The 25,060-nt window shown below is 37.4% G+C and overlaps 1 protein-coding gene across 1 annotated transcript; it reads left to right on the forward strand.

Moving 5' to 3' along the window:
* Positions 1-141: 141 nt before the first annotated feature.
* On the forward strand, positions 142-25,024 carry LOC128188909 (glutamate receptor ionotropic, kainate 3-like). The gene is made up of 12 exons (XM_052860234.1): positions 142-277; positions 2,162-2,279; positions 8,957-9,151; positions 9,431-9,721; positions 10,361-10,560; positions 11,191-11,247; positions 11,761-11,997; positions 19,777-19,890; positions 19,993-20,115; positions 20,654-20,848; positions 23,134-23,939; positions 24,257-25,024. Exons 2-12 carry the CDS (start codon positions 2,165-2,167, stop codon positions 24,516-24,518), a joined length of 2,595 nt encoding a protein of 864 aa, XP_052716194.1. The 5' UTR covers positions 142-277; positions 2,162-2,164; the 3' UTR covers positions 24,519-25,024.
* Positions 25,025-25,060: the final 36 nt, after the last annotated feature.

A 25,060-nucleotide genomic window follows, 5' to 3' on the forward strand; every position in this document is an offset into this window, starting at 1 on the left:
AATCTGATAATATCGTAGCTTTTCGGTAGTCCTCCGAATTGTTCTCGGTAGGGATAACGGCAAATGAAAATCAAGCAGCACTCCCCATTTGTTTGTTATCAATAATAGATGTACATTTCACGTACTATGCAACAGGACCGTGGCGGAGAATTGTGGGAGCGGAAAGATGACATGTGTCCATTTAGCGACCATTAGGAATTTCAGTCAGATTCAATATTTTTGATAGTTCAACAACAGCTGCTTAAAAAAGGAGACAAATGACATTTATTTAAAAAAGGTGAGTTTGGCTAACTTTCTCGTATTAAATCTGTTCTTTTATCCATTGATGAATTTGATTTATGTCAAAATGTTTTCAGTTTTTAAGCGATAATTTCATCAATATTCATTTAGTAGTATTTATATGTACGTATAATCGAATTTATTACTTTCTAGGCAACAGTACGTAAACGTCAACAATTGACATATTCATTTCTTGAATTCTTTGCGAACATTATTTTATTAACGTAATTCTGTTCAGCTGTGCATCGCGTCAATGGAATCTACTGCGTCGTTAAATTAAGTTTAATTGGTCGTATTGATGAGTTAATTGTTTCAACAGATTTAAATATAACATGGGTGTAGAACACCCGGTGTGTGATTTATGATATCTACTTTGGTCCCTGCATTCATATCGACAACTGCACTATTATTCAATGGCGGCCGTATAAAAACGGCGCAGAGAATCTATTATATTTGTTCCTCCTTGAAACTAAAGATTTGCTAACTAGCAAACATCGTTTCTAGGGAGAAATGGTCTCGATTAGATATCCCCAAGGTGAAAGCTGCAGGATAAAACCGGAGAAAATACCACTGGGGTCCAATATCACTGATGTTATAAGAAATAGATCCTTATAAAGGGCGGTTCATTGAATCTTCTTGACCTGAATGCCAATTTTGTTTATTGGTATTTTTCAGTATTTATAATGATAATGTTCATAGAAATACAAGAATGCCCTAGTTTATGTACTTTCCATTTAGAATAGTATAATAAAACGTTTTAATACCAAAAGGGGATACTTGAACCATAAAAATGGTAATTGGAACATCTCCTACTAAAAAAAGCGGAAAGGTTGAACGCTTATGAATTGATTTTAAACAGACTTGATATCATGGGGGGGGGGGGGGTTGGATCTGAACTCGTAATAAATTTGTATACCATTTTATACAACGGGAAAAAGGATTGGGTCGGGAAAATGGTAGATTGGTGATTTATTACAATTTGTTAATCACATTGGGCATCAAGATACAGTCATTTTTTGCACAGATCTATGGTAATAAAATTTACTTAACAGATTGATATTCATTTTTGAAGAACTTTAAATTCAACTTTTATTCGGAGTAGAGTTGAATGTTTTCAGTTACAAAAATTACAGTATATCTGTAAAATTAATATACTTATAAGCTCTACATGCCATCTGTTTGGAAAATGTTAAAATCACAAACATATTGCATTTTTACAATCCAAACATGATTTTGTAAAGCATTACCTCTGCCCAAAATTAAGAAAGAAAAATCAATGTAATTAGAAAAAGGAAAAAAAATGCCGATCTTGCTAAAGTTCGTGCTAGAAAACGCGGGAGGAAACCGATATTATTTTACTATTGATATAGGGTTGTTTATCTTGATTCATTTACGGTTGCTGTAAAGCCTGTTAAATGATGGTACTCACGACCAGCGAGTAAACTGGTTGACGCTTCTATATACAACTTTACAATTTTTTACCAAAGGATGGCTTTTGTTGGTAAAAACTTACAAACTTAATATTATATTCGTTTTATCTAGTCGCGATACTTTCATCATCAATATCTTACACAGTATATGTATCGTCATTTTTTCCAGGAATGATTTTTTATGAATCATGTCGTATATTTGCTATAATTGACCTTAAAGATATCGAATGTATGCTGTCAAATGCGATAAAAATCATTTTTCATGCTATAATATTCATCATTCCTGTACCGTATGGAGTATATTATCTATGTGCCCGATTCCTGCGGTCCTTTCAACTCGTCAATATGATTATCAAATGAATTGACGACTCATCCATAACAAACCAGAAATTAGGAATCTCCCGCTTTAGTGGATGCAAATATCATATTCGGTGTTGTTTTATTATTTATAGACGATGGAATTCAATCAAGCCCTCCTCCTAGTGTTTGTCGAGTTGTGTTTATGGCAAATGGCCCAGCATCAGCGCTGCCAGAAGTCCCTGTCTGGGGAATCCTTTGTTTTCTATGAGGGTGAGTACAATTCGCTGGGGGATATCCCCATAAAATATCAAATTTTCATCTGATTTCATTATAACTTTCAATGAAAATCCACTTCGCATATTGCTTTCACATTATTTTTGACCACGTGTAAATCAGTGTAAAACCGAAACTAAAAAACCAATTAATTGTATCAATCATTTCTCATTTGTAGATAATTAAATCCCATGCGTCTCATTAAAATTCAAAATTTCAATTGTAATATATTTTTATTGATTTCAATTTTTTAATTTGCATGTATTTTTTAAATCCTTGTTTCATCCTTGTTCATATTTGTCTCGTCGGTTACGATATCAGTTATGTAAAATTTTACAAACCGTGCATATCCACGGTTTTTCGACTGATATTTTCGATATCGCCAGAAGCTTTGGCGGCCTTCATGTATATACTATACACTGCCATTGTGCCACTTCACGCACGAACTCTCGTGGAGAACTGGGGACAAATCTGTACAACGTTTGTGTGGAAATTTTTCAAACATCTCGCAATTTATGTTGCGATCAGTTCATAGACTCCGTATAAGCATCGAGTGCCAAATAGAGCATAAGTTATAATTTGAGACTTTTTTTTATAAATGTTCTGAAAGGAAACATCGTTGTAAGAAAGTGTAAAAGTATGAACATTCAATAAGTGTTTCAAATACGTTTATTACATTTTAAACTTGAACTTACCCTAAATTAATGTTTTCACCTCAAGTTATTTTCTATCGATTCTTTTTATACCTAAATATTATACAATTATTGCTTTGAGGTAAATACGATGATTTAGCTACCGAGAAGAACAATATTCAACGAGCTGAGAACGAGGTGAATATTGTACTTCGAGGGTAGCTATTAAAGTCATCGTATTAATAAAGAACAGCAATAATTGGTTTTTTATGATTCAACGACGAATTGATACAGATAAAGAGTGTTTTAGTTTGAAACTGTAACCGAACATATTGAGAAACGCGATATTTCATTGAACGATGTAGTTTTAGTCCAATGTGTTTTATCATATGAGTGATTAATTCCTAGCTCTCGATTGGTTCATATCAAATATAGGTTTCTCAATTTGTTCGGCTATGGCTTCAAAATAAATCTTCGCTTGATAACACCCAATGAGATATGTCTGTATAAATTCGTCATTGAACCATAAAATAAAATAATTCTTGCTGCTTTTTTCGATCAATATGAGGATTTAGGTACCCTTCGGCTCGGTGAATATTGTACGTCTCGAGTAGCTACATGTAAATCATCGTATTAACAACCGAAACAGCAATAATTGTATGAAATTGACCTTCTAGGTCACGTGCAGGTGAATTTAACGTGTTTTTTAGACTGTTGGATATCAGCAAATCAGAGAGCTAGAGATTAATAAATCATATAACAATTTCTATTTTTCGTTACACCTGAAGGTATTCTCTATTATTGTTAACACCGGAAGGTATTCTCTATTATTGTTTACACAGGAAGGTATCCGGTATAATGTTTTACACATGAAGATATTCTCTATTTTATTTTTAACAATTTAAGGTCACCTGTATGAGGTGACATGAAGGTTTTCTCTGTCATTTTTTAACACCTAAGGGTGTGTATATATATATATATATATATATATATATATATATATATATATATATATATATATATATATATATATATATATATATATATATATATATATATATATATATATATCTCTGTGTGTGTGTGTGTGTGATTGCGCCCATGAGAAAAGGGCCCTTATGGCTTTTTTTTCACAATTCCAGATTTTTTATGGATTTTTACTTATATATGTCAGAAGATTCATGTTATGAAGTTTCATGTAGATCCAATAACTGTAAATATCTTTATTTGACATTTAAAGTTAAGGATTTTTTTCACCTTTGACGTTGTTTACCTTGCGACGTTACGTTATGATTTTATCAACGTCATTTTTATGTTAGGTATATAGCCCAATTGTTTTATTTGTTATAATCTTTGCTTTTGACGATATCATCATTAAATTCTTATTAGATAACTTATTAATAACATTTAAAAATAATGCATATATATCAATACATAATTTTTTTTTCATATAATATCGTAACTCAAAATATGTAAACATGTTAAAATACAATAAGTTGGCTCATTGGTTCCAAGGTTTATTTGTGGACACGTGAACGAATACACACGTTAATACAATGAGTTAGCTCATTTGTTAACATGGGGTATTTGTCGACACATGAATAATTTAGCGCTTGTATATGTAGCTCAAATGCCACGGAGTTTTTAAATAAGCAGCACACTAACCTTTTTATATTCATTTTTTTCTTCATTTTTTATGTTTTTGAGCGTTCTCTAAAATGACTAGTATCTTGTCTGTCGGGATGCATCTACATGTATTATAAAACAAACTAAGCAGGTTATATTCTTAATGCTATTTACATATTATATTAGAATGTACGCACAATTTACATGTATTTATGTCGCAGGGTCTTGTATGAATAAATAACGCTGGTACTGATTTCAGCTACATGTATTCACTGGTTCTTTATTTCGAGGATTGTATATTATCAAATAAAACCTATAAGTACAAACACACTCACACTCACAATTCATACGCAACATCGCACGGTAATTTAGAATATTTGAATAAAATGAATTAAAATTAATTTACAATTAATATATTTCAATTACAAGGTAAACGGAAGCTTACCAGGTATCCAGAACTATGAGTTAACAAAATATATGAAATATCTTGTACAGGTAAGGTAAAGATACACTTCACTGTGTCTACCATGAAGGTAAAAGTCGTGGGGTTGGGGAATTGGCGGGATTTTTGCTATTTATAGTGAGTTAGTAAAGTCATGCATATTAATGAATTCAGTCGTAAACTTCTATTGGTCAGCTGTAGTATAGTAGTAAAGAATAAACACGTGGTCAACATACACCTGTAAACAAAATCCTCACGTGACTAACCCAAAACTCATTCATACGTTCACTCATTCATCTCTCATACACGCTCCATTGGCAATGCGCGCCAAATATAAATATGCAAAGTATGAAACTTTTATATGACAACTGCGACATTCTCCCCTGCTTGGGAAAATGGCTCCTGACATTTTAAACACAATACAAACACGAAAATTAAACAAGACCTTATTAAAACACTTCTATGACATTCTCCCCTGCAAAATTCAAACATAGTACACCTCTGATGTTACTTGATGAGAGACCCAGTCTCCATACCTGTCTGGGGGTTTTATCTGTCTCCGTGGTCGAACATAAGTACTATCAAATGATACATTCCTATTCAAGGATGATGGAGTACAAGTATCAGCAGGGCTGTAAAAAGTACTTTTCTCAAAATTATTGGCTGTACCATGTATAACACTGGGAGCTGAGTTTTGAACAGTGTCATGACCTACCCTTCTCTGTGGAATCACATATGCATGATCACTGTCAGAAGACTCAGAATCTGAAGATGAATCAGAATCATATAACACCATTTGGTTTGGACTAGGGGTCTCATCAGATTCATGTACCTGCTCTATACCTGGGTTGGGCTTAACACTTTTGTTGGACTGAGACTGCTCTACATCTGAGAAATTGGGGATGTATGAAATGGGTAATAACATATTTCTGTGGAGAACTTTTGTTTTCCCCTGACCATATTCTTTCTTAACTCTAAACACTGGAATTTCTGAATTGGGCTGACTGACAACTATGTACGGGTCTCTGGCCCACTTATCAGCCAGTTTTTGCTTACCTTTTAGACCTACGTTGCGTATTAATACTCGGTCTCCAACACGCACAGAAGTCTCGCGAACTTTTCTGTCGAAACGATGCTTATGCCGAACAGCACTATTGTCAGCTTCACGAGAAGCAATCTTATATGCAAATTCTAATCGTTTTTCAAGTTTCTTTGCATAATTGTCATAACTGTTGGATTTTTCAGTATTGTCGTTATCGAGACATAAATACGCGTCAATCGACAACCGCGGGTGTCTACCAAACATTAAATAGAAAGGGGTATAGCCGGTGCTGTCATGTTTGGTTGCATTGTATGCATGGACGAGACTACTTACATGGGATTTCCAATCCTCTTTCTGTTTGTTGTTTAAGGTACCGATCATATGGATAAGTGTCTGGTTAAACCGCTCAACCATACCATTTCCCATCGGATGGTAGGGAGTAGTGCGAGACTGCTGCACTCCAGCTAACTTGCATAGCTCTTTGATAACATGACTGGTGAAATTTCTGCCCTGGTCACTGTGAAGTCTAGTAGGAAAGCCATAGTGTACTATAAATTCTTCAAAAAGTATTTTAGCAGTAGTTTTAGCAGTTTGGTTTCTAGTAGGAAAAGCTTGAGCATACCTAGTGAAGTGATCTGTTATTACTAAAATATTTTCATAACCACCTTTGCTCTTTTCAAGTGACAAAAAATCAATGCATACTAAATCTAAAGCTTGATAAGATTTGATGTTGACAAGTTCTGATGAAAATTTTTCAGGAGTTTTAAACTTCACACATCTGTCACAATTTCTAATTCTTTCACCTATATCTTGTTCTAGACCAGGCCAGTAGAACCTCTCTCTGATGAGATGTAGAGTTCTATCTCTGCCAAAATGTCCCAAGTTGGTATGGAGGAGCTTGAAAACAATATCTCTGTAATGTACTGGTAAAACAAGTTGTTTGACATTATTATTATTCAACACAGATTTTCTATACAATACACCGTTCTGTAAATACAACTTGTCAGATTCCCTGAAATATTTACAAACATCTGCAGATTTAGATTTTAGTTCTGTGCTTGAGGGTAGATAATCTCCCTGTAACAGATCAATAACCCTTCTAATTGTTTTGTCTCTATGCTGTTCTTTGGCCCAATTGACATCAGATAGTAAACATGTATCTTCTATCTGAACTGTTTCATTATTTTGGACTAAAGAAGAAGGGGAATGTGCATTTCTGTCTGCATTGCTATGAACAAGTGCACTTACCGAATTACAAGTTGGTGTAAATGTTGGAAGAAATATGTTTTCCAGATAAGGACAATTGCTTCTGTCTATGGTGCAGGCACTACAGATGGAACTGACAACATCAGGAGTGACCTCCATTATGTCCTGTGGTCGTCTAGATAAACCATCAGCATCTGCATTGTGCGCACCTTTACGGTAGCGAAGAGAGAAGTTGTAGTTGCTCAATGAAGCTAACCATCTATGGCCGGTTGCGTCAAGTTTGGCTGAGGTGAGAACATATGTGAGTGGGTTGTTGTCGGTAACAACTTCAAATGAATTTCCATACAGGTATTCATGAAATTTTTCTGTCACTGCCCACTTCAGGGAAAGGAATTCCAATTTGTGTGCTGGATAGTTCCGCTCACTGTTCTTCAGTCCTCGACTGGCATAGGCGATGACTCTCTTCTGGCCATTCTGTAATTGGTAAAGGACAGCTCCAAGTCCTTGTGAAGAAGCATCTGTATGGAGAACAAATGGAACATCAAAGTCAGCGTAAGCTAAAATTGGTGGGGAAGACAGTCTCTCCTTAATAAGCTGAAAAGCTTCTTCTTCTTCCTGACCCCATTTCCAGTCTGGTGGCTTGCCTTTAGGCTTCCCTTTCTGTGTAGAGTGACCTTGGTGAAATTTTTACAAATCACTTTTTTCCGTATTAGTTTTGCCGGCAATGAATGGACTAACATCGGGTGGAATTCCAAGTACCACTCCTGGTAGTATTTCTTGTATCGGTAGGCCTACCAAAATATAGAACGGTCGATCAGCAACCTCACTGGGCGTTGGTCTCCGTCCTCGTAATGGGTTCTGGATCCTGGTTCCTCAAAATTAACGTGGGCGCCATTGTCGCAGGGTCTTGTATGAATAAATAACGCTGGTACTGATTTCAGCTACATGTATTCACTGGTTCTTTATTTCGAGGATTGTATATTATCAAATAAAACCTATAAGTACAAACACACTCACACTCACAATTCATACGCAACATCGCACGGTAATTTAGAATATTTGAATAAAATGAATTAAAATTAATTTACAATTAATATATTTCAATTACAAGGTAAACGGAAGCTTACCAGGTATCCAGAACTATGAGTTAACAAAATATATGAAATATCTTGTACAGGTAAGGTAAAGATACACTTCACTGTGTCTACCATGAAGGTAAAAGTCGTGGGGTTGGGGAATTGGCGGGATTTTTGCTATTTATAGTGAGTTAGTAAAGTCATGCATATTAATGAATTCAGTCGTAAACTTCTATTGGTCAGCTGTAGTATAGTAGTAAAGAATAAACACGTGGTCAACATACACCTGTAAACAAAATCCTCACGTGACTAACCCAAAACTCATTCATACGTTCACTCATTCATCTCTCATACACGCTCCATTGGCAATGCGCGCCAAATATAAATATGCAAAGTATGAAACTTTTATATGACAACTGCGACATTTACCCTTTGTCATTTAGGATTTTTTTTCAAAGAAGTGAATCAATACCCCTCCCCCTCCGCCAAAAATGTATATTTATATAAACAATCAGGCTCCCAAAATTTTTGGACAACTAATCTAAATAGGAAAAAAATTAAAATCTAATCAATTATAAATATTTATTGTAAATTTTTTTGCACCAACTTGTATTCAATATATATAATGTATTATCTTTTTTCACCTGAAGGTATCCTGAATCGCCATGAGTCTGAAGGTGACGTCAAGGACACACTCAGAAACGATCTGGCCAAGGCCACGGATCTAAACATCTCCGCCATCGAAAAGTGCTTCAAATTTAACAAACAGATTGACATCAAGGTTCTATCTGACCTACAAATAAAGACACTGGGCTGGACAAATATAGAGGAAGCCATTAAAACAGGTATCTCACACAGGGGCAAAACAATAGCAATTACTTCATGCTATTACCATGCACAACTCAGTTTTCTGTTTATTATACAATACAAATGGAAACACAATACTTAACGGAAAAATAAACAAACTCAAATAGAAATTTAAACAAGACAGTGGAAGATTATACATTTGAAATGAAAAAAAAAACCCCATCAAATATTGCAACATTAACAAGCCATTGATTTGAGTATTCAATAGAGACCAAAGTCACAATTAAACATTTTTTTAAAATTTTTATTTCTATAAGCAATGGAAAACCAGGGCGATGCCAATAAAGACCTTAACGTCATCATAGGGCCTTTCTACGTCAATGTCGCCATGATAGCAGAGAGAATGGGAATACCTTACATCATCACCGACTACAAAGGATTTGATTGGATTGACGTAAACCGCGTGAGAAACCACGTGACTTGGAAGACCATGCTAGACTTGAAGCCTCCTTCCCACCAAGTTAACATGGCGGTGGTGGATATGATGAAGGCCTACGGTTGGAACTTAGCAATTGTGGTCAAGCCGGACGACCAGACATCAGACCAAGGTTAATATTAGTGTAATATACATGTAATGCAAAAGATCATACCCTACATTCAACAAGCACGTCGCAGAATTCTGTTTATGTGCCGTCGGTCACGTGATATGTTATACCCCGCCAATTTCTTTTACTAGCAGCTGTATCGCGATATATATATATATATATATATATATATATATATATATATATATATATATATATATATATATATATATACACCGTGTTTCATTTTTTGTCGTAAATTGTCAAGACAGCATAAAGTCACCTGGGGTACGTTACAGTGCCATACATCGGCCAGCTTAAACATTCACGATACATGTACATGTAGAGCCGTGTTCATCCGTACAAATAGCACAGATATACTCCAATGTCATACAAACCATCTTTCTATGATGTAAATGATAAAAATAGACTCTATGTAGATAAATATCTAAGAAAGGGATGTCTGGACCATCTAAACATATTCAGGATCTAGCATTGTTAGGCCAAGGCTTTAAGTGTAAACCATAGATAGAGCCCCAGTCTAGTTTCAATCTAACGAACGATCAGACCATTGAGTTAATGTGTCTGAAGTTGATATTGCTCCTTGCTTGAAGCAACCTATTTTCAATTGGTACCTAAACCGTTTGCTTCTTTTAAATGCAGAATGCAACGATATGCTGGCTCAGATGATGAAAAGGGAGATCTCGCCGATCGCCTACTCTCTGGACGTCACTTCTCGCGAGAAAATGGAGGAGCAGACGTCAGAGCTCTTACGAACGGCTCAATTGTTGAACATCAGGACTGTTGTCGTCTGTAGCCCGAGGGACTACCGTCAACGCATCATAGAAACCGTTCTGAACACGGTCAGCACTTTCAACAGATTACTTATCATCTAAATCTATATCTTATTTTCCAAATGAAAGTAGAGTTAAGGTCAGACAACACGTTCCTCAATTTAACAAATTAAAGCTTTTCCACTTTGACAAGCTTTCTTGCAAATACTAGTATGATTTTTAAAACCAACTTCGAACTCTTTATTAAAGAAGATATAGAAAAGATGCCCAAGAAACGTGTCGTATGACCTAAAAAAACCCAAATTGTTGTTCTTTAAGAATTCCTTCGTATCAACTGTCAGTTTCGAGGATACATTCGTCGTCAATGGTGTTGTCAATTCAAAATATTTGCTTGAGACGAAGTGGCAAATCAGGCAGCAATGGACAATGGTTTTTAGAATAGCATCACTTTTGATCCCATTCTCGCATTTAAAAATCAAGATTGGCATCTATAGCTAGTTTGGTTTTGGAGACTTGTGTTCAAATGATACCATTCTAGTCCAACAAAAAGTGTTTCACAATAACACACAGCAGAAAATGATCTCTATTTTGTACCTTATATAATAGAATTCATATTTATTGGTCAACAATTGGCCCATCTATATAATTTGTCATTGATTTTTCACAGAGAAGGATATCATAATTTTTTTTTAATTTCAGTCGAGAACGTTTGGCATGATGAGCGATGAAACTAGGAATTTTATTCTACTTGATACGGTAAAAAAACTTTACACCTACAATAAAAATTCAGTAACTTTTTTTTACTTGATACGTTAAAACAACCATATACATGTATATGAGTAGAGGTTAAACAACTATAGAACCTAACATCCATAGAACCATTTCGAACATACATGTAGTATTTATGTATTTTTGAAATACCAGGTATATTTTGCCATTTTATCAAAAATTATAATAATATAATTTTGTTCGTGATTTTTTTTTCAATAAACTAAACTCTTACCAGCTTTTAGATTTCTAGCGCACAACAATTCAAATCTGTTGTCTATTGCTTACATACCGGTACAAATAAATCTCAAAGAACAAACTCAAGTTGTATTCCAAACCAAACTGTTGAGTTACTCGATATTTTGCACATCTCGCTATTTTTCAAACAACACACAGTCACTATTGATATTTATTTTCTTTCATTCTTCTCGCGGAGAAAAAAATGTATGTACATACATTTAATTTTTTAACCACAAATCAAACAAAGGATAATTTTTGCAGGATTTTTACTTACAAAGTTTGAATGAGAGCAACATTATCCGCAATAGATACTTTAATGCCGACAGTCAGCTGCTAGCCTTTAGATATCTTGATGAGGTAAAAGACTTAAAATCGCCAACACAGGCCATAGCTAATGACGTTTCCCGCCTTATTGTCGAAGCCAAGAAGAGGTACATGGAGGCGGTGGGAAAAGTAGCCAAAATTGATGGCAAGATGTTTCTGGAGAGTATGAAGGAGGTATTATAATATTGTTAGTTGATATGACGTGGGGCCATTTCAAACGTTAAATCTCAATTCAAGATTCTATCTAATTCAATTTAAGCATAGCTTGCTTATTTTTGGAAGCTGTGCTGACAAATTGAATACTGCAAGTTAGCTTTCTATACTCTGTAAGATACAAGTATCCTCGATTCAAATTTTGCTTAAATACTCGATATTTGTAAATACCTCAGGGTTCAAACGATGTTCATTCAAAAGTATGAAAAAATTCCATATTTTCTCCCTTGAAATACCCCCTCTAGCATATCAGGTTTTAATGCACGGCTTAAACATTTGATGTCTACGTGGACTTTATATTGCAACAGACCCGGATGATAACGTTGAAAAATTGTGCGAGGTATTCCGAGTGACTTCCGAATTGAGAAAAGATGTCAACGTTCCCTATTATGAATGAAATCAGTTTTCGTTCCTGTGAATTTTCCAAGTAAAAAATGATAATGTGTAAATGAAGTTATCTTGGATATTTTTCCTTTTATCAATTTCAATTGAACTTCTTTCACAGGTATGTGTATTTTTGTTTAAAAATCGGCAAAATGTGCTGTATTAATAATTTGGGACAGACTATAAATTCTATATTCAGATTGATGTTTATTTGTATGAAGTATTTGTGCATCGTCGCTTTAAAGCCTTTATATACACGCTCTTAGTCAGATTAACATATTACTTAGTTCGCTTCTGCAACTAGAAATAAAGTTACAGAAAATTTGTAGAGAAAAATCTTTTTAATAAACAAGTAGATTTGATTTAATGATTATTTTTCATATCATTAGTATATATCAAATTGGTTATGCAAGTTTGAAACGTTTCATTTAATTTCATAATAATAAATATACACAAAACGTGTGATGACGTTTATATACGTGCTCATTGCTCATAAATACTATAAAAAATATTGTAGGCCAAGTGTTTTCACAGGAAATTGAACGTCAAAGATTTCCATTGCAAGCATACGTGGAAATATACACTGAATGTAAATACCAGGCTGAAGCTAGCAGCCACTAACAGCAGCCACTAAGACCGTAGAAGCTAGCAGCCAATAAGGAAATTCATCAAAGTACTGAGAGTACTCGAACAAACATTTTTATTTTACTTAATTATCGACATATTTTCATTAATATCAAAATGATTAATGCTCAATAATTTGTACGAGCATTGGCGACTTCCGAAGAAGTAAAGCTCGCCTGGATAAGAGTTATAAATGCTCTTTGTTGGATAGAAATGAAGTCCGTTTATACGGGTCATAAGTTATGAAAATAATGTTATCCTAAGTGTAATCTTATTGATACAAATAGAAAAACAATATACATCGTATAAAGTGATATGCAGACGTATTATGATATAAAAGACATGATGAATTAAAGTAAATTAAAAGGCATAAAATAATACAAAAACAATAAAAACCCAAAGCCAATCCAGTGTGGCAAGATAATTTGTTTACATCAAAGTTGAACATGTGTGTTTAAAAATTTAACTTCGGGCCTTTTCATTTCCCGGAAACAACATCAATCGAAAATTAAAACGATATCGTATTATTACGAATATGAGACAATAGAGCACGCAGCATTGTGATTTTATTCTCATAAAAAAATTATCATATGTCGCAGTCAAAAACAGCGAAAATCATCAAATGAAATTGGGATTATTTTGTCTCAGCCATGTTTTGACGTGAACCTTCGAAGAATACAACAATGACAATGAAAAAGGTCGGTTTAGCTCACCCGAACTTTGTCATATTTTAGCATTTCACAAACAATGCTATAGGGGTTAAAAGTGATCCATTATCTTACTTATCTTTGAAGTGTGCTTAAACCGATACCAGGGGAGTGTAGGGGACCTATGGGGCTACTATTTCCCGGTCTCAAATTTGGGCTGTAGGGGTACCACCAAGTGGCTCCCAGGGGTTCTGGCTCATTTCAGGGGTTTATATCTCACTTGAGATTGACCACAAGAACTTGGTAACACTAGGATTAGGTAGAGGGCCTCAGGAGGTATTCATAAAAAGCGTTAAAGGGCATCTATGACCCCTGCAAGGGTCCAGTTAGCTCACCCGAACTTTGTCATATTTTAGCATTTCAGAATAATGTAGGGGTGAAAGGCGGGCCATTATCTCTTTTATCTTTGAAGTGTGCATTAAACGAATACCAGGGCAGTTTAGGGGACTCATGGGGCTACTATTTCCCGGCCTCAAATTTGGGCTGTAGGGGTACCACCAAGTGGCTCCCAGGGGTTCTGGCTCATTTCAGGGGTTTATATCTCACTTGAGATTGACCACAAGAACTTGCAAACCCTAGGATTAGGTAGAGGGCCTCAGGAGGTATTCATAATAAGCAACAGAGGGCACCTATGACCCCTGCAAGGGTCCAGTTAGCTCACCCGAACTTTGTCATATTTTAGCATTTCAGAATGATATAGGGGTTAAAAGTGGTCCATTATCTTACTTTTCTTTGAAGTGTGCATCAAACGAATAACAGGGTAGTGTAGGGGGCATATGGAACTACTATTTCCCGGTCTCAAATTTGGGCTGTAGGGGTACCACCAAGTGGCTCCCAGGGGTTCTGGCTCATTTCAGGGTTTTATGTCTCACTTGAGATTGACCACAAGAACTTGGTAACACTAGGATTAGGTAGAGGGCCTCAGGAGGTATTCATAAAAAGCATTAAAGGGCACCTATGACCCCTGCAAGGGTCCAGTTAGCTCACCCGAACTTTGTCATATTTTAGCATTTCAGATTAATGTAGGGGTGAAAGGCGGGCCATTATCTCTTTTGTCTTTGAAGTGTGCATCAAACGAATACCAGGGGAGTGTAGAGGACTCATGGGGCTACTATTTCCCGGTCTAAAATTTGGGCTGTAGGGGTACCACCAAGTGGCTCCCAGGGGTTCTGGCACATTTCAGGGTTTTATATCTCACTTGAGATTGACCACAAGAACTTTGTAACACTAGGATTAGGTAGAAAACCTCAAGAGGTATTCATAATAAGCGTTAAAGGGCACCTATGACCCCTACAAGGGTTCAGTTAGCTCACCCGAACTTTGTCATATTTAAGCATTTCAGAATGCTATAGGGGTGAAAGGCAGGCCATTATCTTCCTTATCTTTGAAGTGTGCATTAAACGGATACCAGGGCAGTGTAGGGGACCTATGAGGCTATTATTTCCCGGTCTCTAAATTGGGCTGTAGGGATACCACCAAGTGGCTCCCAGGGGTTCTGGCTCATTTCAGGGTTTTATATCTCACTTGAGATTGACCACAAGAGCTTGCAAACACTAGGATTAAGTAGAGGACCTCAAGGGGTATTCATAATAAGCGTTAAAGGGCACCTATGACCCCTGCCCTTTATCGCTCTATTTAATCCTAGTGTTTGCAAGTTCTTGTGGTCAATCTCAAGTGAGATATAAACCCCTGAAATGAGCCAGAACCCCTGGGAGCCACTTGGTGGTACCCCTACAGCCCAAATTTGAGACCGGGAAATAGTAGCCCCATAGGTCCCCTACACTGCCCTGGTATCCGTTTGATGCACACTTCAAAGATAAAAGAGATAATGGTCCGCCTTTCACCCCTATATCATTCTGAAATGCTAAAATATGACAAAGTTCGGGTGATCTAACTGAACCCTTGCAGGGGCATAGGTGCCCTTTAACGCTTATAATGAATACCCCTAGAGGTCCTCTACTTAATCCTAGTGTTTGCAAGTTCTTGTGGTCAATCTCAAGTGAGATATAAACCCCTGAAATGAGCCAGAACCCCTGGGAGCCACTTGGTGGTACCCCTACAGCCCAAATTTGAGACCGGGAAATAGTAGCCCCATAGGTCCCCTACACTGCCCTGGTATCCGTTTGATGCACACTTCAAAGATAAAAGAGATAATGGTCCGCCTTTCACCCCTATATCATTCTGAAATGCTAAAATATGACAAAGTTCGGGTGAGCTAACTGAACCCTTGCAGGGGTCATAGGTGCCCTTTAACGCTTATAATGAATACCCCTTGAGGTCCTCTACTTAATCCTAGTGTTTGCAAGTTCTTGTGGTCAATAACAATCTCAAGTGAGATATAAACCCCTGAAATGAGCCAGAACCCCTGGGAGCCACTTGGTGGTACCCCTACAGCCCAAATTTGAGACCGGGAAACAGTAGCCCCATAGGTCCCCTACACTGCCCTGGTATCCGTTTGATGCACACTTCAAAGATAAAAGAGATACTGGTCCGCCTTTCACCCCTATATCATTCTGAAATGCTAAAATATGACAAAGTTCGGGTGATCTAACTGAACCCTTGCAGGGGTCATAGGTGCCCTTTAACGCTTATAATGAATACCCCTTGAGGTCCTCTACTTAATCCTAGTGTTTGCAAGTTCTTGTGGTCAATCTCAAGTGAGATATAAACCCCTGAAATGAGCCAGAACCCCTGGGAGCCACTTGGTGGTACCCCTACAGCCCAAATTTGAGACCGGGAAATAGTAGCCCCATGAGTCCCCTACACTGCCCTGGTATCCGTTTGATGCACACTTCAAAGATAAAAGAGATAATGGTCCGCCTTTCACCCCTATATCATTCTGAAATGCTAAAATATGACAAAGTTCGGGTGAGCTAACTGAACCCTTGCAGGGGTCATAGGTGCCCTTTAACGCTTATAATGAATACCCCTTGAGGTCCTCTACTTAATCCTAGTGTTTGCAAGTTCTTGTGGTCAATCTCAAGTGAGATATAAACCCCTGAAATGAGCCAGAACCCCTGGGAGCCACTTGGTGGTACCCCTACAGCCCAAATTTGAGACCGGGAAATAGTAGCCCCTTGAGTCCCCTACACTGCCCTGGTATCCGTTTGATGCACACTTCAAAGATAAAAGAGATAATGGTCCACCTTTCACCCCTATATCATTCCGAAATGCTAAAATATGACAAAGTTCGGGTGAGCTAACTGAACCCTTGCAGGGGTCATAGGTGCCCTTTAACGCTTATAATGAATACCCCTTGAGGTCCTCTACTTATTCCTAGTGTTTGCAAGTTCTTGTGGTCAATTGCAATCTCAAGTGAGATATAAACCCCTGAAATGAGCCAGAACCCCTGGGAGCCACTTGGTGGTACCCCTACAGCCCAAATTTGAGACCGGGAAATAGTAGCCCCATAGGTCCCCTACACTGCCCTGGTATCCGTTTGATGCACACTTCAAAGATAAAAGAGATAATGGTCCGCCTTTCACCCCTATATCATTCTGAAATGCTAAAATATGACAAAGTTCGGGTGATCTAACTGAACCCTTGCAGGGGCATAGGTGCCCTTTAACGCTTATAATGAATACCCCTAGAGGTCCTCTACTTAATCCTAGTGTTTGCAAGTTCTTGTGGTCAATCTCAAGTGAGATATAAACCCCTGAAATGAGCCAGAACCCCTGGGAGCCACTTGGTGGTACCCCTACAGCCCAAATTTGAGACCGGGAAATAGTAGCCCCATAGGTCCCCTACACTGCCCTGGTATCCGTTTGATGCACACTTCAAAGATAAAAGAGATAATGGTCCGCCTTTCACCCCTATATCATTCTGAAATGCTAAAATATGACAAAGTTCGGGTGAGCTAACTGAACCCTTGCAGGGGTCATAGGTGCCCTTTAACGCTTATAATGAATACCCCTTGAGGTCCTCTACTTAATCCTAGTGTTTGCAAGTTCTTGTGGTCAATAACAATCTCAAGTGAGATATAAACCCCTGAAATGAGCCAGAACCCCTGGGAGCCACTTGGTGGTACCCCTACAGCCCAAATTTGAGACCGGGAAACAGTAGCCCCATAGGTCCCCTACACTGCCCTGGTATCCGTTTGATGCACACTTCAAAGATAAAAGAGATACTGGTCCGCCTTTCACCCCTATATCATTCTGAAATGCTAAAATATGACAAAGTTCGGGTGATCTAACTGAACCCTTGCAGGGGTCATAGGTGCCCTTTAACGCTTATAATGAATACCCCTTGAGGTCCTCTACTTAATCCTAGTGTTTGCAAGTTCTTGTGGTCAATCTCAAGTGAGATATAAACCCCTGAAATGAGCCAGAACCCCTGGGAGCCACTTGGTGGTACCCCTACAGCCCAAATTTGAGACCGGGAAATAGTAGCCCCATGAGTCCCCTACACTGCCCTGGTATCCGTTTGATGCACACTTCAAAGATAAAAGAGATAATGGTCCGCCTTTCACCCCTATATCATTCTGAAATGCTAAAATATGACAAAGTTCGGGTGAGCTAACTGAACCCTTGCAGGGGTCATAGGTGCCCTTTAACGCTTATAATGAATACCCCTTGAGGTCCTCTACTTAATCCTAGTGTTTGCAAGTTCTTGTGGTCAATCTCAAGTGAGATATAAACCCCTGAAATGAGCCAGAACCCCTGGGAGCCACTTGGTGGTACCCCTACAGCCCAAATTTGAGACCGGGAAATAGTAGCCCCTTGAGTCCCCTACACTGCCCTGGTATCCGTTTGATGCACACTTCAAAGATAAAAGAGATAATGGTCCACCTTTCACCCCTATATCATTCCGAAATGCTAAAATATGACAAAGTTCGGGTGAGCTAACTGAACCCTTGCAGGGGTCATAGGTGCCCTTTAACGCTTATAATGAATACCCCTTGAGGTCCTCTACTTATTCCTAGTGTTTGCAAGTTCTTGTGGTCAATTGCAATCTCAAGTGAGATATAAACCCCTGAAATGAGCCAGAACCCCTGGGAGCCACTTGGTGGTACCCCTACAGCCCAAATTTGAGACCGGGAAATAGTAGCCCCATAGGTCCCCTACACTGCCCTGGTATCCGTTTGATGCACACTTCAAAGATAAAAGAGATAATGGTCCGCCTTTCACCCCTATATCATTCTGAAATGCTAAAATATGACAAAGTTCGGGTGAGCTAAACCGACCCTTTTCATTGTCATGGTTGTATTTTTCGAAAGTTCACGTCAAAACATGGCTGAGAGAAAATAATCCCAATTTCACCTTATGATTTTTGCTGTTTTTGACTGCGACATATGACAATCTTTTTATGGGAATAAAATCACAAAGCTGGGTGTTCTATTGTCGCATATTCGTAATAATACGTTGTCTTTTTTAATTTTCGATTGATGTTGTTTCCAGGGGAGTGAAAAGGCCCGAGGATAAATTTTTAAACACGCAAATGTTCAACTTCGATGTAAACAACTTATCTTGCAACACTGGATTGGCTTGGGGTTTTATTGTATTTGTATCGTTTTATGCGGCCTTTTAATTTACTTTAATTTATCATGGCTTTTATATTATAATACGTTTGCATATCACCTTATACGATGCATATAGTTTTTCTATTTGTATCAATAAGACTATCCTTAGGATAACATTATTTTCATAACTAAAAACCCGTATAAACGTATTTCATTTCTATCCACTAAGACGCATTTATAACTCTTATTCAGGCGAGCTTTACTGCTTCGGAAGTCGTCAATGCTCGTACAAATTATTGAGCTTTAATCATTTTGATATTAATTAAAATATGTTGATAATTAAGTAAAATATAATTTTCTTTTCGAGTACTCTCAGTACTTTGATGAATTTCCTTATTGGCTGCTAGCTTTTACGGGCTTAGTGGCTGCTGTTAGTGGCTGCTAGCTTCGGCCTAGTAATGTAAATATGAAGTATTAAAAGAGCGGTGAACACATGGCCAAACTAGCAAGAATAAAAAAGAAATTACATTAAAATGCTAAATTATTTCTATAATTTTCCCCATGAAGGTGTCTTTCATGGGATCCACAGGAAGAATTCAGTTCAATGCCAGCTCTGGGGAACGTGTGAACTTTACCCTCCACTTGTATCGGCATGGCGGAGGACAGGACATCATCACCAGGGTAACGAAGGCTTAGAATGTATTCACTGAGATTATTGTATAAGGATACTTGTTTAAAGCAAAAAATGTACTGTTTATATCTGAGAATGGATTGTCTGTTTAGATCGGAGAATGGTCCCCCGGCAATGACCCAGAGTCGAGGTACCTACGCTTGAATGCGTCAGAGCCCCAGACAAAGAAGTCCAAGAGTCTGTTTGACGGGGTACAGAGGGTGGCTATGGTGCTGGTGAGGATCGGGACTGTTTAATCAAAATTTTACCCTTTTATTTTGTATACTTTGTTATCGTTAATGAAAAATCTATTGCTCTCTTCATTATTTATGGTTAAAACACTAAATATAGTTGTATTAATCAATGTACATTATTAGTTATATGGTTTGTAGTTGACCTTATATGGATTATAATTAGTCAGTAAATTCCATATGGGGCGAGAGCGGAGCTCGAGCGATTACTGACCATGTATAAACCATATTAGGTCAACTACAAACCATGTAACGATTATATCTTACCGGCTGCCTTTGTTTTAATGATAAAAAGTTAATAAAACAATGAAAATCTTTTATAATAATATTACAAGATTCAATTTGAGTAGGATATCTGTTGTCATAATGCTAAAAAATGACAGCATAATGCCCAAAGGGAATAATATTTTGTACTGACTATGTATGGAATATACGTGGTCTCCACGTGACTGCTGTAAGCCAATGATTTTCTTACAATTTAGCAGGAGGTAAGATATAAATGAACATGTAAAGGTTTTTGTAGGAAGCGCCGTTTGTTATGCTTAAAAATGAGAAGCAGCTAACGGGAAACAACCGCTACGAAGGCTTCACCATTGACTTGCTGAAGGTACTGTCCGAAAAATCTGGGTTCGAATACGAGATTTACATCGTGGACAAATACGGGTCTCCGACGGGAGACGGAAAATGGAATGGCATGGTGGGAGAGGTGCTGAGCGGGGTAAAAACTTCAAAGAATGCATATCTATTGACCAAACTTTATGCATAGACACCGACTGATATTTCATTTAATTTTTTTTTTAGTTCACCTGAGCTGAAAGCTCAAGTGAGCTATTCTGATCACATTTTGTCCGTCGTTCGTCCGTCTGTCTGTCTGTCCGTCTGTAAACTTTTCACATTTTGAACTTCCTCTCTAAAACCACTGGGCCATTTTCAACCAAATGTGGCACAAAGCATCCATATAGAAATGTGATTATAAATTGCAGAAATGAAAGACCAATCTTTATTTAAAACGAAGAAAACCTCGAAACTGTAGAAAATTAAAATCTTCTTCTCAAGAAGTACTGAGTCAAATTCAACGTAATTTTGCATAAATAATCCTTATGGAAAGGAAAATATAAATTGCAAAAATTATCGGCGAATTCTGTTTCAAATTTGAGTAATTTACGAAAATAAAAATAGACATAATTGCGGTCAATCAGTTTATAACTTCGGGTTCGGTATTCCATATCGAAAACGAAAGTTTTTTGTATAAAGCAGCCATGTTTGAATGTGGACGCATGACAAACGGGTCAAACTGACAAAGATGTCTTTGCTTGTTGTGCAACAGTTTACGTGCGAAGGGATACTTGAAACATGCTAAACATATTTGTGCCGATTTCGTGAAGTGAATTGAGGTTAAACTTTCAATGCGTTGACATTTTCACTCGTGACCGTGGTTTTACGTTGCTTTGAATTTCGTTTATGCTTTTTAAATTCAGGGGAAATATCGCCCGTATTTTGGAATTTTTACGTATCGAATCAAATTTAGACCAGTAAACCAGACAGTTAATTGTTTGCCTGCGCAAAATGAGCAAAATCTGATGCATTAACAACATATTATATTATAAATACTATACATTCTATTGGTAATGCGGTACGATCTCTACGTAATGGTTGATTATAATGCAACGTACTTTGTTAAGATGCTGTGCATTTTCAGTCTAAACGGAGTTTGTTTTTGCTGCTAGAAATATATAGGTATATATTTATTATGAAAAATAAATTGTGCTCTTTCTTTGTTTTAGTGCATATTTCTTTTGTTTTAATTGTTTACAATTTTCTCTTTACAAACCATATTCAGCTGTGTCAAGTTTCGAATTATAAGCAAGATACAGAGCTTTGTTCATAGAACTGAGGCCATGCTTTTGTTCATTCTGAATAGGAAATACCAAGTTTAAAATTTTTAAGTTGAATGTAATTAACTCTTGTGAACAAAAAACTGACTAAAACCAAGCAGAATTGTGAGTTCTGTATCTTGCTTATAATTCTGCGATTGACGCTGAAATTTCGATTTATCATTAGAAATGTCTCACTTAACGTTTAATACTTGCACAGAAAAATTAAAAGGATGATATGCTGTAACAACTTTTTGGGGCCTCCTCCTTATACGATGAATTTACACCAACTTTGTTGGTTTTTTAGACACAATTAAATAAAAAAGACCCCTTTAAAACAGTTACAAACATTACCGTTATGGGGATAAATGTATTATCGCTATTCTTAAGAAAAAAATTACAGCGGAAAATCATCTTGATTTGTAGCCATTTGTTAATGTTGATTTTGAATAAAGATGAAAATAAAGAATGGGCCTTAGTAAAAAAGAGCGATATGTCTGTCAATACATTGCAGTCTGAGGCTCATTGAGAGGAGGGGGGGGCTAGACCTTATCAGAAATCTTGACAAGCAAAAAATGAAAAGATTTTGAATACGGCTATGTCTGACTTTGCCAAAAAAATGTGCGGGGGACCCCCCCCCCCCCCCCTTCCACCCAGTTCCGACGCCTATGCATTGATTGTACATGTAAAAGATCTTTAACATATCACCATATCACATGAAAACATTTTTCATTCGAGTGTATTCATCGATCAAGTGCGTAAGGTTATAAAACGTCGCACGAGTTCGCACCTGGTAAACAACAATCGTTTATAATGTGGAAGACGAATAAAATTTTTGAATGTTCTTAAATTGAGCGCCTTGAGGTACAATCTTCTTTCACATGTCGGAATTTTTTTAATTAAATACAATAACTAGCTAGTACAATGTAGTTGAAGATTAATATGTACCTATACATATGCATATTCTCATATGATCGTTTTATAAAGTGAGGGGGCAGAACTAAAATAAAGGGGATTGGAGTTAACAGTGTACCCCTACCACACAATATCCTTTGTATACCCATATAAAGCAATTGTTGCTCTGGTGAGCGATGTGGCCCCATGGGCCTTTTGTTCATTTTTCTTCTAGAATGCCACGTTTGGTATGGGGGCGATATCCATTACGTCTGAGAGAGAAAAGGACGTGGACTTCACGCTCGGCGTCATGACAACGGGGGTCAACCTCCTCATATCGAAACCCAAAATAATGGACTCCATCTTTCAGTTCATGGAGCCATTCTCGCTGAACCTGTGGATGGCGATTGTTGGAGCGTCTGTTGGAGTCTCCATCTTATACTTCGTCCTTGATTACCCCAGCGAGGAACGGAAGTTCTCTGCCAGGGAAACCTGGTGGTTCTCGGTCGGTACCCTCTTAATGCGTGGGACTGACTTCGCACCCCGACCTTCCTCTCAGAGGATCCTGACCGCTGGATTCCTGTTCTTTGTTCTGATCACAGTGTCTTCATACACGGCCAACATGGCTGCCTTCCTGACGACTAATAATCTGGAGAAACAGATCCAGACGCTGGAGGAGCTGGTGGAGAGGTCGGACTTCCAGTGTGGGACGGTCAAAAACTCGGCCACTATGAACTTCTTCAAGACCAGCTCCAAGCCCATCTATCGGAAAGTGTGGTCAAAGATGAGTGAAGGGGGGCTAGTGAGTAGTTCACAGGAGGGACGCGAGAGGGTCAGAGCGGGGGGCTACGCCTTTATTTTTGATTACATGATTAACTCGTACTCAGAACTGACTTCGTGTGAAACTAAAATGGTTGGGACTCCATTTCGACTTCAGGAGCACGGCATTGCGATGAAGCAGGGGGCGTCAATCAAATCCATCCTCAATATTAACCTGCTCAAGATCAAGGAGTCGCCTATCATGACACAACTTCACACCAAGTACGTTGTAGCAGGTATCCTCTTGGTGAAATATCTTTATTCTTTGTGAATTTTGTTTTGTTTTTCAAAATTTTATCAGCAAGGATGAAAGAAATGCAACTCTCATATCTTGATATCTTTTAAGAATAATAGGTAAAAATGATGAGAATTTATTTGTAACTCTGTAGAATCTTAGATCCAACATAATATTCGATTAATGGATTTGAAGTCATAAATAGCACTTGTATCTAATTTAATTGCTAAATATTTATAAAAGGATTTGAGGCTCTTTACAAACACGCGTACGAATCAAATCTTAGGCTCTCTTTCTCTGACAGGTGGTGGGAAAACAAGCGGAAGTGTGACTTCATAGAAAGCCAGCCCACCGTGGAGTTCGGGATCAAACACATGGCGGGCGTGTTTATCGTGGGGGCGGGCGGGCTGGTGTGTGCCATTCTTTTCTTCCTCTCCAAGAAATGGTTCGTGGCGGTCAGGACCAAGGAAAAGAGCGCCGAGTCAGATACAGGACTGGAGGAAACCTTGTATACTACGGACAAGACAATGAGCAAGGAAGACATAGCCAACGCCGTCAAAGTCTAGCTCATCCAGTCTCAGACCCCCACTACAGGGGAGATGGGGGAGTCTGTTTATTGCATGTCAGCAGACAATAGTCAAGTTATTGTAAATAGGAAATGTATAATATCACATCTTAATCATCACCCATACTCGTTCATACGTTTGGGATATTTTTGTACATGTATTTTAAAGAACTACACATACTTATCATAGAAACGTAAATTGAGTTTATTCGTAAAGTTTAATATAATATTTGTTTGTATTCGCAAACCTTTAACTTTTTAAAAATACTTAGTAAGGTTTAAAAATCTTTATTTGAAAGTAGAGCACAAAACTCATCTTGTACGTTTAAAATGTATGAGAAGGATTGAACTATATCTACATGTACAAGCCCTGAGTTTGATATTCATATTCATCTAACTTATACGAAGTGCATGTCTAGGGTCGGTTACTACATGTATGTAAATAAATACTGAAGGACATATTAATATTTGTATATATTTACAAGGTGTCCAATAAAATATACAATTACAAACAGAATTTTCTTCGTAAATTATTTTCCTGTT

This window comes from Crassostrea angulata, chromosome 1 (assembly GCF_025612915.1).
Source record: "Crassostrea angulata isolate pt1a10 chromosome 1, ASM2561291v2, whole genome shotgun sequence".
NCBI classification, from domain to species: domain Eukaryota; kingdom Metazoa; phylum Mollusca; class Bivalvia; order Ostreida; family Ostreidae; genus Magallana; species Magallana angulata.